This window comes from Lathamus discolor, chromosome 17, assembly GCF_037157495.1.
Source record: "Lathamus discolor isolate bLatDis1 chromosome 17, bLatDis1.hap1, whole genome shotgun sequence".
NCBI lineage: Eukaryota > Metazoa > Chordata > Aves > Psittaciformes > Psittacidae > Lathamus > Lathamus discolor.
The window spans coordinates 1,975,659-1,992,884 of NC_088900.1; the positions used below are offsets into that span (position 1 = coordinate 1,975,659).

At 49.7% G+C, this 17,226-nt stretch overlaps 1 protein-coding gene across 4 annotated transcripts in view; it reads left to right on the forward strand.

The window, feature by feature from the left end:
• Window positions 1–17,226, forward strand: part of SNX19 (sorting nexin 19) — a 97,334-nt gene that overhangs the window by 67,910 nt on the left and 12,198 nt on the right. The window contains exons 13-14 of one of the 4 annotated variants that reach the window (XM_065697004.1): window positions 3,254–3,382; window positions 4,094–5,351. In XM_065697004.1, coding sequence (XP_065553076.1) covers window positions 3,254–3,335 — 82 coding nt within the window. In that variant the 3' untranslated portion in view covers window positions 3,336–3,382; window positions 4,094–5,351. Of the gene's footprint in view, window positions 1–3,253; window positions 3,383–4,093; window positions 5,352–17,040; window positions 17,181–17,226 lie in introns of those variants that run through there. The other 3 variants (XM_065697005.1, XM_065697002.1, XM_065697003.1) reach the window with 3 other exon arrangements.

Below are 17,226 nucleotides of genomic sequence, written 5' to 3' on the forward strand. Positions count from 1 at the left end.
CTACCCCCAGCCTCTGGCTTAAGCTGCTTGGAGGGAGAAGAGAAAGGGGGAGGATGGGGGGAGCAGTTCTGACTGCTCCAAAACTCAGGGCTCAGAATGAAACCCCACTGACACACAGAACACAGCCCGGGGGGCTGAGCACATGAACAGGGGCAAGTGGGTTGGGTGGCTCTGGGGATGTGGGCAGAGTGGGGAAGGTGAGGGTTGTGCCTTGTGCGGCTGACACATCATGATGTGATGGGGTGAATGGGTCCAAAGAGGGACAAAGGCCCCCTCATAGAATCCCAAAGTGGTTTTGGGTTGGAAGGGACCTTAAAGCTCTTCCTTAAAGCCATGGGCAGGGACACCTTCCACTAGAGCAGGTTGCTCCAAGCCCCATCCAACCTGGCCTTGAACACTGCCAGGGATGGGGCAGCCACAACAAACCCTGGGGCTATGGGAAGCAAGAGGCCTGTTGTTTGTAAAGGGTTTTTTCCTTCATATTGATGCTATCTCTGGATCTCACAAAGTCATCTCTTGGGATAAAACTCATTTTGAAGCCCCATGTGTAATTAGGGAGCAACGCTGGGCAGCAGGGGGGATGCAGCAGGGTTTGGACCCTGCCCTGTCCATCTCCCATACCAAACATCCTTAAAACTGTTATTAATGCCATGAAAAATCTCCCTTTTCCAAGGTGAATGTGTTTCCATCCCATCCCAAACAGCCACTAATACTGTTCCTAAATGTGCATTTCATTTCCATCTCACAGGTCTGTGTGCACTGCCTCAGCTGGGGCACAAGTGCTTATTAAAACCATACTTGCTGTGCATTAACAACCCCATACACATGTATCTCTCATTAAACACTATGGGCTGGAGGGAGGATTGGTGCCCTGGGCTCTCTCTGTGAGATCTCTCAGCACCACATGCAATAAATATGGTTTTAATAAGCAGTCATTAATAACTGGACAATAACAGCTTTATTAAGCTTGGGAACCTTAATCTGGGACTATATGGTGTAATGGAATATACTGGAATTCAGCTTCGTTTTCTTTCAGGCTTCTTGCAAGCCACTGGTGGGGGGGAAGATGCATTCCCTGAAGGTCTGATCCTGCCCTGGGATCTGCATGGAGCTCTTTACAGGGCTGGAGCACTCGAGCATCCTTCGGAGGAGGGATGCAGTGGGAACACAGCCACTGTTTCATGGGGGGATTCTTTATGCTGGGTAAGGAGAGAAACTGCTGTGTTGTTGATCACTACTTGCAATAGTGATTTGGGAGGAGGAGGCTGCTTTGGCCCTGCTGGCTCTTCCTCTCCCCATCTCTAGCAACTGCAGCGTGTTGCAACGCGACGTTGGGTCCCGACCTCGCTGCGTCTCCATGGGTGGGCATGGCAGAACCAGCCTTTGCGTTCCTTGTGGGGGCTGCAGCTCCTTGAGCAGGCAGATAAAGGCCACGGCACTCAGGTTCTGCTGTCTCTGCTTAACCCCTGCCTACCAAACTGCAGGGCTTTGCAGCATCTGGGCTCTGCTACCTCTTGGTTGTCTTTACCTTTAGGAAGCAGGGGGTATGGAACGCAAGCCAGGGAGCACGCGTCGCTCTGGGACTCAAGCAAGCAGGCAGGAGCAAAGGATGCCAAAAAGGAATCCCACTCTTTATAAGATGATGATAAAACCATGGTAAAATAACAATAAGAGCCTGGCACAACTATCCGAAGCACATTAAGCGCAGGGGTTTGGCTGGAAAAATCTCAGGACAACCTACAACGCAATCCTAAGCTGTTAGAAACCTATTGTAGCCTATCCCACCACTGGTTTACCACCCCTGCATCCTCCCCGACTGCCGAGCTCTGCATTTTGCTTTCTTCGATGGGTTAGTTTCCATTTTACGCTGTCTTCCTGGCACAGCAAACTGGTTTTCAAGCCTGTGACCATCAGCTCCAGTCCTTCCTAGGATCTCAGTCTTCCCTGTATCAGGTTAAAGCCATTCCCCCTTGTCCTGTCCCTACAGGCCTTTGTACGCAGCAGGTTGCACTTCCCTGGCTGTGTTTCAGCTGCAGCCCTGTATTTGGAGCTGATGTGGGAGATGGGTTGATCCAGGTAAGCTCAGACCTGGACCAGTTTGTACCTAATGTCCCTGCTCCAGGGGTAAAAGGCACAGCAGGGTTGCTGGTTACTGTGCTTTCAAAGACCTTAAGCTGACCTGCAAAGCTGACTCTGCACTGGTATGAATCAGACCTTCCTCCAAACCCAAAGCATGAGACTTGCATCAATGCTGTTCCCTTAAATCCACTTACATGTCCCTGTGACCTGGACGCCTTGAACTCCCTCTGCTCCTCTCCTGCTGCCTTGTAATCCTCCAAGCCCCAGCTGCATCCCTGGCCAGCCCTCATCCAGCATCTCCTGCCATCTGGTTGCTTCATTGACTCTCCAGCTCTTTATTTATGAGAATTCCCATCACTCCCAGTTCTTCCTACGTCCACACTAAGTGGATTACTGTGCCTCCAGTGTTCTAGGAATTCTATTGCAAAGTACAAGCTGTATTGGAGAAGCGTTGGGCTCATTCAGCCCAACATGTGTTGTGCACAAGCGTGTGTGAGCAGAGCTCTGATTTCTCTTCTAGCTCAGAGCACACTGAAATCAGTGCAGGGAGGGTGTGAGATGAGAGCTGGGCTCTGCACTGCCTGTTCCTCTGACGTCTCTGCCTTCTAACTGGACAGAATGAACCCGATTCCTCCCTGAATCCATCGGCTCCTTGCCAGGGATGAACAGGATCCAGCAACAGGGACTTGGCTCTGGAGCTGGCTCCCTGAGTATTCCACTTTAGAGTAAAATGGGTCGTGTGTGTTGTAGCATCGAGCATTGCTCGGAATTGGCTGGAAACTGAGAGGTTTCTGTAGAATAATTCAGTGTTTAATAGGAAAACCCCCCCAGTTGTGATGGGGGGGTGTGAAAACAACAACAAAGCAAACATCATTGTTGGCTGCAGCTCTTCCTGTTGTTCTTTTGGGGTGGATTTTGAGGCTATTGGTAGTGTTCAAGTGAGGTGGAGTTTATTTGCAGAAGGTTCTGTGCTTGGAACTGGGCTGTTTTGCTGCTGTGGTCTAAGATGTGTTGGGTTCAGCGCCAGCTACAATGTGGATGTGTTTAGATCCTGTGTAACCACCAGCACCACTTTCCCCTTGTGGAAACAGAAGGATACAAAGCAGGCAAAAGGCTCTTTGCTTCAAAGCTTATTCAGCAAGAAAAACAAACTTCCCACCTCTGCTTTTTACAGGCTGCTTACTCCAGACACGCCAAGTATTTGGCTCCAGCAGAAAAGCCTCAGTAGGGAATGGCATCCCGAAAGAGCAAGCTGAAGTGTTGCTAAGTAGACTCTGAGCTGGCTCCGGAGCCATCCACAAAGGTAAGGAGAGAAGAAACCCAGATTTCATGTATGAAACTATAATGAAGGGTGGTGTTTTCCCATCAATGAGAGTTTAATGATGCTCTAAAGTATCAAGCTGAAGGCTTCAGCTTGCTCCAAGCGCCCTGTGAAGGGTGCTGTGCAAATACAGTACACCCCTTCTCCCTGCACTGAAGTGAGAGAAAGGGGTTTCCAGCCACTGTCCCATTCCACCCCCAGCCTGGAAATCCCATTTTGGTGTTAAAAGGTGACTAAGACTTGTCACATCCCTGTCAGTGCTGGAACTGGATGAGCTTTAATGTCCCTTCCAATCCAAACCAGAATGGGATTAATACCCAGCCTGGAAAGAGCAAGTTCTCTTCAGGGGTGGCAGAGTGGGGTTAACTTGAGTAAGGCTGAGCTTCGTAAGTCACAATCCCTAAGTAAGTGATTTTGCTCAAGTGATGCAAGTGGTTTTGCTTAGCGTGAGTCACCCCATGTCCTCCAGATCAAGAAGTGTCATGTGGGGCATGGGATAGCAGGATCAGGACATGTTTCAATATGAAATAACAGCCTCTTCCCATGTAAACACGTTAAGGTGCTCTGTAGAATCAGGACCTGGAGTGCAAAGACACCTGAGCAGAGGATGGGGATCAGGGACCTCAAAGAAGTACAGAACAGGAGACAATTTGGGGCCAGGCTGCACTTAACTACTGGTCTGTTCCCTCTTAGGAACCATCTCCCCATTGCAGAGCTGGAATTTCAAGCTCCCATCAGAAGGGAACCTCCTAAAGCCAAACAGCATCGTGAATCCTGGTGGGACTCCAACCTTTGGCTCCAGTGTGTCTGGGGACAGAAAAGCTGATGATTAGATAACTGGAATCCATCCTCCTGTTCCAGCTGCTGCTGGCTATGGTCAGGATGGGGATGAAGAGCACCAGGCTCCAGGCTTGTGATGAAATGAAGCCTCAGTTTATTGCAGCTCAAGTGCTTCACCTTGCCACTGGTCTGGGGCAAGCCTGGCTCAGTGCTGTTGCTTTGGTTTGCACTCCAGGTCCTGATTCTACAGAGCGCCTTAACATGTTGCTTCTCTTCTCAGTGCCTAAGCCAGCAAGGAACATATTCTGCTGGTGAAACATTGAGGCTGTTTCTGCTCGTGATGCCTTGAAAAAGCCTTGAGTGGAAGCGTTGGTCTCATCCCACAAATGCTTCTGCTGCAGCAGAGAGGTCAGTGGGGAAGATGGGACAAGCAGCAGGAAGGAGAAGGTAAAAAAGGATGGACAAGGGGATTTAAGGAATCTAATGAAGTTTTTCAGGGTGGGAGTGGGATCCAACACACAGCCCAAGCCCCAGCTGAGCCTCTTTCATCTCTGCTGGTGCCCATGTCCTTATCACCAGAGAAAGTACTCGGCAAGCCCATCTGTGCCTGGAGTGGTCTCCAGCTTGTGCTGCTGTGTTTTGCCTGGTTGCTAAGTTGGTCTCATGCGTGGTTAATGCCTGATGAGATCATGGTGCCATTGAGCACTTCATGGATAATGCGGGATTATTCATTAACAGCATCGGGAACAAGCAGGTGCCTTCATGGAAAGAAGGAAAACAACAACTTTGGGGAATGGCATTGAATTATTCAGGGGAAACTGGGGTGGTGCTTGAGCCGAGGGAGCTGGAGGGAGTGGGGAGATGGAGCTGAGTCTATTTGTGGCCGTCCCTGTATGTGCAGCGGTCTCATCCCTATAATGTCTCTATAATGTGTTCTGGTGGTTCTGGAAGCATCGCCATGCTCAAGCGTTGCTTTCAGATCCTTATCCAGGTGGTTGGAAACCAGAGTCCTGTGTGTTTCCAGTCCCATGGAGATGCCTGAATGCGGAGTTAAGGCCCACGTGCTGTTTGACCAAGAAATAGTTCATTTGTGATGCATCCAGGACAAAAGAACAAGGAAAATGTTGATTTTTGTTGGAAAAGCAATAAAGTGCCAATGGCCAAAGCTGGATCGTTTTGTGCTCAAAGTGGAATTTCTCAGTTTACAGGTTTGGGGCTTTTCCACTAAATCAAGTCAAACACTTTCAAGGAAATCAGATGTTTTCAGTGAGCTTTTCCCACTGAAATGAAAGCATGAGCTTCCCTTGGGAAAATGACCTCATGGACATCGTTGAAGCAATCCGAGCAGGGACTTTTGTTGTTGTGCCTGAAGGGAGGAAGCTCCATAGAACATTGAGCAAAGCAGAGCTTGGGGACTCTGTTATCAGAGCCTGTAATTCCACCTCTTGCATTTAAACCTTCACTGAGTGTTCAGTTGTCCCAGTGGTGTTTTCCCTGGATTTTCACACTGCTGCATGTAAATCCCAGGGACAAATCCTGACTTGGAGAACTGGAGGCTTTGCCACAGGCATCCCAAGTGACTTTGGGCTGATTTGAAGAGTTGGGCTATTCCCAGGCTGTTGATGCTACTGAGTCTCCCTAGAAATGCTCTTCTGTTGGATAAGGGAATGGGAATGGACCACAAATGGTTTTGGGGTAGTAAAAGTGGGTTTGGTGTAGTAGAAAGGGTTTTGGTGTAGTAAAAGGGGTTTTGGGGTAGCAAAAGGGGGTTTGGTGTAGTAGAAGGGGTTTTGGGGTAGTAAAAGGGGGTTTGGTGTAGTAGAGGGGGTTTTGGGGGTAGTAAAAGGGGGTTTGGTGTAGTAGAGAGGATTTGGGGTACTAAAAGGGGGTTTAGTGTAGTAGGGGGGGTTTTGGGGTAGTAAAAGGGGGTTTGGTGTAGTAGAGGAGGTTTTGGGGTAGTTAAAGGGGGGATTGGTGTAGTAGAAGGGGTTTTGTGGTAGTAAAAGGGGGTTTAGTGTAGTAGAGGGGGTTTTGGGGTAGTAAAAGGGGGTTTGGTGTAGTAGAAAGGGTTTTGGTGTAGTAAAAGGGGTTTTGGGGTAGTAAAAGGGGGTTTGGTGTAGTAGAGGGGGTTTTGGGGGTAGTAAAAGGGGGTTTGGTGTAGTAGAGGGGGTTTGGGGTAGTGAAAGGGGGTTTGGTGTAGTAGGGGGGGGTTTGGGGTAGTAAAAGGGGGGATTGGTGTAGTAGAAGGGGTTTTGTGGTAGTAAAAGGGGGTTTGGTGTAGTAGAGCCGGTTTTGGGGTAGTAAAAGGGGGTTTGGTGTAGTAGAGGGGGTTTTGGGGTAGTAAAAGGGGGTTTGGTGTAGTAGGGGGGGTTTTGGGGTAGTAAAAGGCGGTTTGGTGTAGTAGAGGGGGTTTTGGGGTAGTAAAAGGGGGTTTGGTGTAGTAGAGGGGGTTTTGGGGTAGTAAAAGGGGGTTTGGTGTAGTAGAGGGGGTTTTGGGGTAGTAAAAGGGGGTTTGGTGTAGTAGAAGGGGTTTTGGGGTAGTAAAAGGGGGTTTGGTGTAATAGAAGGGGTTTTGTAGTAGTAAAAGGGGGTTTGGTGTAGTAGAGGAGGTTTTGGGGTAGTAAAAGGGGGTTTGGTGTAGTAGAAGCGTTTTTGGGGTTGTAGAAGGGCATTTTGGGGTAGTAAAAGGGGGTTTGAGGTAGTAGAAGGTGTTCCAGAGTGATGTGCAGGAAAGGAGGAAACTGATATGTATTAAGATCCTATTAATGGTTGGACTGCCAGCACCAGCAGTGGCTTTTCCTGCTGAACAATCCCATTTGCCATGCCCTGCTTTGCCATGGAAGTAACCTTCAACCTGTATCTGCTGGAATAAGGTCTTCTGCAGGTATATGGACAGGGAGTGAGGTGCGAGGGGGGTTGTGCCTGGGTTTCATCCCTATTTTACGCCCAGTTCGCGCAGGGACAGTTGCTGAAACAAAAGTGGAGCGCATAGAAGGTCTCTGAAACCCCTTTTCTTCTCCAGCAAGCCTGTTGCCGTGCCCCTGAGGTATATGTGCTCTCATTAGAGTGAGGTTAACCTTTCTTTTGCCTTGACAAATAGTAAATTCACTCGAGTGCGTGCTGGAGCAATGAGTCACAAATACCAGGCTCATTTGGCAAGTCCTTTCTGGCCAGAAAAAAAGGTCTCTTTTTATGATGATTATTATTATTTTGGATGGGGAACTGTTTTCCTTCGACATTTCTCTAAATACACCCTTTTGACCCTGCTTTCTGGATGTGAAAACGTTCGCCTCCACTACCAGCATAAACCCAATTAAAAGAATGAATCAAAGGGAGACGCAACACTGGGTTAAAGCAGAGAAAATATTACATTGACCCAAAGCAGTTGTGTTTAGATTTGCCTCTTAGTTCCTGAAAGCTCTCCAAAGACTCACTCCCTTTTGACCCAAACTGCTTTGTTGTCTTTTTTCCTTCCCTTGCCTCTATTTTAACCACTGAGGCCACAAACCTCTTGTGTGGAGCAGGAAAACTCCCCTCAAATCGCAGCCGTGAGCTCTGTTCGCTCTTTCATTTCTTCACTTTGTTCCCATTTACATGGTTTTGCTGCTTTTCTGGTCAGGAAAACCCACTTTGAGGGCAGGAATGGTTAAAAAAGGAGTAAATCCATTAAAAGCTGCCTCCTGGCTACAGGCGCTATGGGGAGTTTGTGGAATACCAGCTATTTCCCACATATCAGGGGGAAAAGCTGGAGGTGTGTGGCTGAAATAAGGAGCCCCACGCTTTATTTCCACCCTGGCTCGCTGCTCTAGGGGTGTTTTGGAAGCCTCAGACCCCCTTGGGTGTCATTATGGGCAGGCTTCCTCTAGGCTGCAGCCCACCGCATCCAGCACCCAGGCCCACCCAGCCCCACGCCTGCTTTAAATCATCCCCAAGCCACGTAAGTGGGGCTGAGGTCAGCCCTGCCGTGGCTGCCCATCACCTTTGCAGCTCGGGGTCCACCCAAACTTCCCCTCTCGACCTCCTCTGCTGCCAATTCCCACACCCCGGGCTTGGATGCGAAGGGAGAGCATCCCGCATCCAAAGCACGCGTCGCAGGGATGACCAAACCTCGGTCCCCGGCACATCTGTTCTTCCCACACTTAGGAACCGTACATGGAAACAGCTGAAAAACTGCCTTAAACTTGAGCTAATGCTGTCATCTCATTAAACATGGAGCTCTTTTATGAATGAATACCTAAAGGGGCTACGAGAAAGCTGGAGAGGGGCTTTGGACAAGGGATGTAGGAGCAGGACAAGGGGAATGGCTTTAACCTGCCCGAGGGGAGACTGAGATGGGATGTTCGGAGGGCAGTGAGGCCCAGAGAATCTGTGGCTGCCCCATCGCTGGCAGTGTTCAAGGCCAGGTTGGACACAGGGGCTTGGAGCAAGCTGCTCTAATGGAACGTGTGGGTTTAAGGATGAGCATAAGGTCCCTTCCAACCCAAACCATTCTATGAATTCCAGCCCAAGCCTCGTTATGGCATCTGCAGCTCTTCAGGCTGAGCTTAAATGGGCTGGAAGGACCCATCTGAAAAGCTTGGCTTAACCTTCAGGAAGTCTTCAGCTCTGCCTTGTGTGAGGTGTCCCAGGGCAGGTACATGGAGCCTGACCTGGGTGAATGATGGTTTGGGGGGGGGGGGGGGGGGTTAAAAGCTTCATCATTAAGAAAGGGTTTGTGGCTCAGGCCAAATCACGCTGTTGGCTTTTCTCAGCTAGGAGAAGGGGAAAACCTGAAGGGTTTGCTATCAAGTCAAGGCTTCAGCCTGTTGGGAATGCTTTGTCCTGTTTCCATTCCCATTCTTGCGGCTAAATTTAGGAGGTGACAATTTAGAAGTGCCGTTCTGCTTCAGATCACAAATTACAGGGCTGAGAGAATCCAAACCTGGGCTGAGGCTAACAGAAGAAGTCCTAAGGGACTATTTTTTACTCCCTCAAAATTGTTTCCTTTTGGAATGCTTTCCAAAACCAGCGTGGACTTGTGGTTCCTTGGGCTGTTTGAGGACAAAAGTGGCACACACGTGGATCCAAAAGGATAAAGCTGGCCTTTTCCCCTCTATCTTTCCGTTTCACACACCACATACCAGTGTTTTCCTTGCAGGATGGCCAGTGGGTGCAGCGAACCCCCCTATGCAGGTGAAGAGTGGCTGGGAGCGGTGTAACCCCTCTTTTTGGGGTGGTTTTCCTGGCTTTTCCTGTTTTCCTGGCTTGGCTGGCAGGAAAAGAGCATCCTGCTGTGCCTGGGGAGCTGAAAACAAGGGAAACTTTCACTCGAGGCATCCAAACCTCATTTGTGTAGGGATTCGGGATGTCCTCAGTTACAGGCATCTCAATGGTGCCGTTCAGCTGGGAGCCCAAAGCCCTTTGAGGGGCACAGATCTCAGTTCCTGGTGGGGAAGCAGAGGTGACGTGGCTGAGGAGCAGCCCATCACCATGTCCTCTGGTCTCACCCCCCGCTTTTGTCTCTGCTGGATGCTGGTAAATGATGCTCCAAGGATTGGAGCAGCTCTGGAGCCAGGCTGAGAGAGCTGGTTGAGAAGACTCCTGAAGGGGAGACCTTAGAGCAGCTCCAGTGCCTAAAGGGGCTGCAGGAAACCTGGAGAGGGGCTTGGGACAAGGGCCTGTAGGGCCAGGCCAAGGGGAATGGCTTGAACCTGCCCAAGGGGAGACTGAGATGAGCTCTTAGGCAGAAGCTCTTCCCTGTGAGGGTGCTGAGGCGCTGGCTAATGCCTTGGAAGAGCTGTTCTCCATCCCTTATCCTGAGTGTACTTACTAGAAGGAACAACAGTGCTTGTGTTAGGGAAGGGTTTGGCCGTGATGCTGTGACTTGGAAATAACCAGAGCAAAGACTGAAAGCCCAAAATGTGGCTTTATTTTCACTCCAGATGCACCTGAAGCTGGAACTTTGGGAGAGTTTATGCCCAATGCTGAGAGCAACAGCAAGGCAAAGCGTGGCATTTAACCCAAAGCATTGCAGGATCCTAGGATGGAGAAGCAGGGAATGCCGCAAGCATCTCTTTGCATTGTAGCTCCTCATCTGTACCTTTGCTTGGTGCCATTTGTACATTGAGCTGTGTCCGGTAGGGATCAGGCAGAATTCCCTTTGCAGATCATGGAGCCTGGCATTCCAGAGTGCCCATTTTCTATCTGCTTGGTATTTCTTCCCTCTTCACAATGCTGAGGCTAGAAAAGCAAGGAAAAGGGGGGAAAAAAGCCATTGTCAGGAATCTGTGTGAAGTATTCCTGTATTTTCCCTAACCTTGTGCCTGATGTTTTTACCAAGTGCTTCCAGGGGAACTAGGCTTACTGAGCGCTTTTTCCATAAGTATGGAATCTCTTTGCTTTACGTATAGAGATATATATATCCGTGTATGAACATAGAGAGTTTTATAGCACTGACTGCGGCGCAGGACATCAAACCTCCTGTCATTCCCCCCCCGCCCCAACCCCGACCAATGACACATCTCTGGCATCCCGATTCCTTCAGCTATTCCAAAAATGTGGCTGATGTCTGTGCTCGGGATGGATGGAAAACTCCTCTTGTCAATGGCCTTTCCAGCTCCTCGGTAGCAGCTGTAACATTACAGTAGCCGTTAGCAGCTCATATCAAAGAGGGGGGCCCTGTAGCACTGGGATCATCTAAGCAAAGGCCAAATCCATGTTACCTGCAAGCATCCATGGGGAAGAGTTCTTTCAGGAGAGAAGGAGATGGTGGTGGTCCTTAAATCCAGCCTAGTTCACACACAAAGCCATGCAGTGGGGTGTGAGAATCATTCCTGGGACGTGATTCCAAGCTGTTGAAGAAATTAAGCCCTAAATCCCATTAGGATTAAAGGCTTTGGGGCACTTGGGAAAATGTTACTCTTTGGGAGCCAAAGAGCCATGATTTTAGGCTGCAGCTCCAAGCTTTAGCAAAGGATTCCCTTCAGAATCATCCCAGACAGCCCCTCCACTCTGTGCTGCAGAGGGTTCGCAGTGCTCAGTCTGCCCATTGGATTTATCTCTATCTCAGGCTGGATCTCCCCAGCAATGTGATCCTTTCGGTGGGAATTCGGCTCCCAAGAGGGGTTCTGGTGCCAGAAACCAAAATGCTTTTGGCTTTGCTGTGTTCCTTTTTGAAACAAAGGTCTGCAAACATTGAAGGAAGGGGCGGGGGGGAAGAGAAACGTAAATCACTTTGCTATGGGAAGAAGACATCGTTCCCGAGCAGGTTGGAGATGTGGGATGCATCCAGACCTGAGGTTAGTCTCTCCCAGTTTCCCAAGGTGTTCAGGACCAGGACGGAGTCAGGTCACTGACTATGGGATGCTGGTTTGGTGCAAATTCAGGTGCTCCTCAGGGACCTCCTCTGGGCATCACCTCCCAATGTCACCTCTTTGGAAGCACCAGGAGATGCTCCTACTCCAGAAACCTTCCTGGAATACAGCAAGACGTGACCAGCAGCCTGGAATCCTCTTTTCCCAGCCCCACCAAGCTGTGATGGTAACAAGGAGGCTGCTTTTATCTCCGTGGGTGTTAGCACTGCTATAAACCTGATAACACTGGAGTTCCCATAAAGCCTCCAGAGGTGGGACTCCCATGGAAATCTGCTTCCCAGTGTTGGTGCTGCAGACGGAAACAGGGCAGAGGCTTAGTTGTAGCAGCCACAACTGCAATTTAAAGAAAGAGAGGTATTCCAACTATTTTGTCTTTAAAAGGAAATACTGAATAACTTATGGATAAGACATTAACCCAGGCCTGGACCACTGTGGTTGTTAAAGAGCCCTCGGCACTATTTGCAAGGGGGGGGGGGGGTGTTAGTCTTGGCCTCCTGCCTAAATTCCAGTTTAAGGCAATGCAGCCCAACTACCTGATGTTCCACCTGCATTTAAACTCGGGATTGGGTCTGTATTCCCAACCAGCGCTCCATAGGGCTGAATCAGTGCTCCCAAACCACTCTGGGGTTCTGTGGTTCTATGGTACGATGTGGGTAATTCAGCTGGGAATCTGGTGTTCATCCCCTCAAAGAGAAGCAAACCCCTTGCATTCACAGTAAGGTTGATGGTTTGAATCTCAAGCCTTTAAAGGGAAAAGGCTTGTTCAGAGGTGGAACAGGTCTTGTGGTGGAAACCTGGAATACCCAGTTATCAACAATACAGAGGGGAAAAGGACTGGAAGGGCTTGGGGTGACCCAGCATCCCCATTCCCTGTCCTGCGCTGGTTTCTATCCCGGATGATGCTCTCTCCCTGTATCAGCCTCACCTTATCTTTACTAGTTAGAGACTGGCCTCACAGCCAGTGTTTCAAGACAGTGTTTGATGGCCATTGCAGAGAGGTTGTCATTAATAACAGCATTAAAATGCTGAGCAATGCCAGCTCATCACTTTAATGGGATAAATCCATCCCTCCTGTGTGGTGGGGCTGCTTGGCATTCCAGCCCAAAGGTGGCCACTCCATTCCCTGTAAAACCAGTTAAAAACAACCCCTCTGGATGAAAGGTGGTGGTACGTGAAGACAGTTATTTTATCTTGCTTGGGCTCTATAGATAACATGCTACCAGCATCCATCGTGTTTCTTCTCTGGGGGTTATTTATGACCTTACCCCTGCTCCACCCCACACATTACGTGTTTGTGAGGCTTTTCAGTGGGGCTGTTATTGCTTTCAGAGCAGATCAGATCACGTTTTCTCACCCTTTTTCCTTGTTTTCACTTCATCTTCTCCGTATCCCAGCACTGGCATATTTTAATGGCAGGAACCAGCTTTACCTTCACAGCCCTTTCCTGGCTCAGGTTCCTGAGGAGGTGCACCTTTAAGAGATGCTTTGGATTTGGCTATAAATGATAAAATGAAGCAGATTTCACCTCGTCCTTATGGATAATGATGTGCTGTCCTCTGCTACCCCACTTTTCCCATTCACAATCACCCCTGAAGGAAGTTTTGGGATTGTCTCATCCCTGTTTTGCAGCTCTCCATTTGAGATGAGGTGTGATGCAGTGATGGAGCAGCCGGAGAGCTGGTTATGCCCCTGGCACAGCTCTGAACCAGCCCATCCTTTGTTTGGTGGGGTAAATACCAGAAGAGGAACTTTACTGGCAAAGATGGGGATGGGACTGGGAGCAAAAGGGTGATTTCTTGGTCCGGAGACCTATGGCAATACATAACCAGTTGATGTGGCAAGAGAGAAGACACCTTCAGGCAACGTGTGTGTGTTGGTGAGCCTGCGTGTCCTGAGCATCCTCCTCTGGGGTGAGGGATGGCTGGGGATGGATGCCCACGAGTGGAGCAGGAGGTGGCATGTTTAGGAGCAGGTTGGGCTCTGAGTGTGTCTGGTAGAAGCTGACATTGCTGTAAGAGTAGGGGAGGTTGAGTTTTTCCACCTTGCAGGCAATCAGGGAGGAAAGAGATTGTCTCACTCCTCGGTGTACGTATATCTCGTCTCCGAGTTGCCCAGGCAACGCTGTATATGTTTGCAGGCTGGAAGGATGTGGGGATGGAAAATGAAGCCAGGGAGTGGACTGAGGAGAGAAGTCCAGCAGGAATTTTCCCCTTGGTCTTTTGTGGCCCATTGCTGAGCGCTAGTACGAGCTGCTCTCCCGGGGTTCGTCATCAAATCCGAGATTTCCAGCTTTATGACTTTAAATCAAGCCCCGTTGCTCTTGGGAGGCCGTTTTTCGTGCTCATAATTAACCTCACAGAGGTTTAGCTTGAGGGGGGGTGCTGCAGGAGGGGAGCCAGCAGGCAGGGTAATACCATAGAAACACAAACAAGGTACAACATCTCGCTCTATGGGCTGGTGGAGAGCTGAGCCCCTGGGGAGTAGCAGCTCCACAGCAGTGCAGCTGCTCCTTCGACGTATCCCAGTGCCTCCTTCCTTGACAGGATCCCTGGAATGTCTCCATGGGCACTGAGTGCGGGACTGTGCCTTGTGTATTGCTCTAGCACTTGGGGTTTTAGGATGCCCCAGGAGAAGCTGCTGCAAGGATGCTCCTGGATGAACCATAGCTTCTCCACCCTAAGGAAGCTCCTGGCTGCAGTCGATTGCCCGGGTTTAATTCCTACTATCTAATCTAAATCTGCCTTCTTCCAGCTCAAAGCCATTCTGGTGAAGGTTTAGCCAAGGTTCTTATTATCCCAGGTCATCATTTCCACATGGGATCTTGCTGCCTGTGTGCCATGGCCTTGAGCTTGCGCTTAGTGGTGTGTGATAGATGGATGCTGCCCCAGAGTTGCAGCATCCCTTGGGCAGGAGAAAGGAGGGAGCTCTAAAAGTAGGTTTGCGGATGCCTTAAAGAGCTCAAGAAGGGCTTTAATGATAGTAATGAGTATAAGCTGAGGCACTCAGCACTGCCATAACGACACAGGCACCTCCTATCCATCCTTCCCACCACTGTTTCCCCAAACCCATCTGGCACCTCACTCCATCATGGGCTTCCTGCACGATGAAAAAGCCCCTTCATCTCTCCAAAGCATTTTGGGCCTTTCCCCAGGCAGAAATGACCCTTTTCCCACCTCTTCCCCCTGCACCCCTGCCTGTAAAAGGCAACTTGTGCTCCAACTTCAAACCCTTTGGCATAAGGTTGGTGTTTCTGCCAGGCAGCTTCCCCCAGCTCTTCTGATCTCAAGCAAATAAATAAGGCAAGAACTTCACAAGGAAAAGGCAAGTAGTGGAGGTGGTGATGCTGTTCCTGTTGGAAAGCTGGCATTCCCCACCAGATGAGGATCAGAGGGGCCATCTGGTACGCGTAGTTCTAATCTCATCGTGTTATTTCATTGCATTGGGTTGCATTGATTTTAGCCCCTCCACTTCTCGAAGCCAGTGCAGGCTCTACGTGGGCTCATAGTGCTCTAAGCTCTTCCCTTTCCAGCCTAAAGGAGGTTTTTAATGTGGGAGACCAGGTTGTATATCTAAATATATGTCCTTAAAATCAAGCTTCCAAGAACAATGGTGGAAGCAGCCCAAAAATGTGCTAAGAAGGATGAATGCGTTAGGATTGGAGTCCAAGCAAAATATCAGAAGGGTGAATCAGAAAGAAGGAAAGGAAGGAGGGAAAAGAAATGGAAACGTATGGAGTTCTTACAAAGCTGGCTTTGCTTTTAATGGCAATGGCAGCTTTTCAGGTTGAGCTTTGAGTGCTGGAGAAATGCGTCAACTGCTCCTACCCCAGCCATAGACTGGGGGGATGCAAAAGCACTGTTGCGGTGACACGTTCATGCTGGTTTCAATCCAGCCCCATTTAGTATCAGCATGAGAGTGGTTTGGGTTGGAAGAGCCTTTAAAGCTCACCCAGTCCCTGTGGTGAGCAGGGGATGGAGCCTGGCGTGCTGCAGGTGGAGCTGGGCTGTTTCACACATCTTCCTTGGGCAGGACAATGGGAGATGCACCAGTGGGTGCTGCATGGTGAAGCTGTTGGTTGAACAGGTCAGTAGCCCAGCAGGAAGAGTATGGGGGTGATGCTAAATGTGCTAAGGAGCATTTTCTGGAGCAGGGATAGCCCTGTGTCCTCTGGAAGTGCCATCTGAGCATCACACTGCTGTTAGCCTGGTGCCTTATAAGTGGTTATAGCATATATCTATGGTTATATATATATAGCATATGTAACTGGTTATATGGTGGCTGCGCTCTTGGGCATCACCATATGCTTTCTGGCAAGTCCTCTAATCCAGTTGAGTGCTTTGGGCCTGCTAAACCTGAGTTGTCTTCTCCTTATCATTCCTTCTCCTTCCTTTTAGCGTTGTTTGACCTGTCCCATCACTTCTCTTGCAGCTTCCCCATGTTACCAGAGGCTCCAGCTAAAAGAGGGCTGGTTGCAGAGGGCAGCTGAAGGAGCCAGGAAACAATCTAGTCATGAACCCTTGTGTTTCAGTGCATGGCAAGGGGAGAGAACCGTGTTCTCCAGGCTGGTGTGGTGGCTGCAGGCAGAGAGAGAGGAGAAAGGGGGAGATGAAGCCCAAATCTGGCCTTCTGGTGTCCACAACACCGGTGAGGGTGAAAGACAGGCTGTGTCTCATTAGTCTTCTATAAGCAGAGGGAGATGCAGTGGAACAGAGCAGTGGCACAGGATGAATGGCCTGCCCTTGGAAAATAAACACTTCAGGCTCTGCCTCAGCATTTATTAATGCTGAATTCCTTCGCTATGCCCAAGTGGGGTTGTGCTGCCCAAATCCAACCCAGGAGCTTGGGATGCAGGTGGGAAACACCAATGTGCAATGAACACATCGGAGCAGCCACAGCATTCATCTGGCCTGGGTGTTGCCATGCTTCAGCTCCAAGCTGAAGGGTTTCTCCTGCTCTGAGGGGTTTCTCTCCCCATCACAGCAATGGGGTTGGAATTAGATGGTCTTCAAGGGCCATTCCAACCCAAAGCATTCATGGTTCTCAGCAGCAGGTGGGGAATGCAGCAGCGTGGTTGGGCTTGCAGGTGGGGATGCTTCTCCTCACCTTGGTCCCAGTGAGCCAGGGAGGTGGCACTGGCAGATGTCTCCATCCATCTTCATGCACCACGGGATTCCCACAAGCAGCACTTGTTTTCCCTTCAAATCTCTTCTGCCTGATGGGGTTTTCATTCCCCTCCTTTGCAGAACCCCTCCAGGTGCTGTCTGGAATCCACATGCACCCAAACATGCCTCTAATTCTGGTTCAATACGATGGTTATAGTAGAGATGATTAGAAACACACTACGCGAGAGTGAACGGCCTCCCAGCAGACATGTAGCCATTCCAGAGCTGTTAATCCTTTATAAATGTGGCTTTAATCATGCCAGGGTTTCACATAGGATGCCTGTCCTATGTAATACAATGTCTAGCTGTATAAAGAGTTGCAAATTTGGGGCATTTTGTCCTACAGGTTCATTCGCTTCTACTGCTCAGGAGGGCAACACCACAAGAGGATGGTTGAAGTCAGGCATCCAACATCCCACTTCCCACCAGGATCCCAGTTGGTGCTTGCTGGACAAGGACCTGCAGCAGAAGGGTTTGCTGAGAGAGGTGAGTGGCTTCTGCTCCAGCCATGGACCTGCTGCCTGCCTGGTTT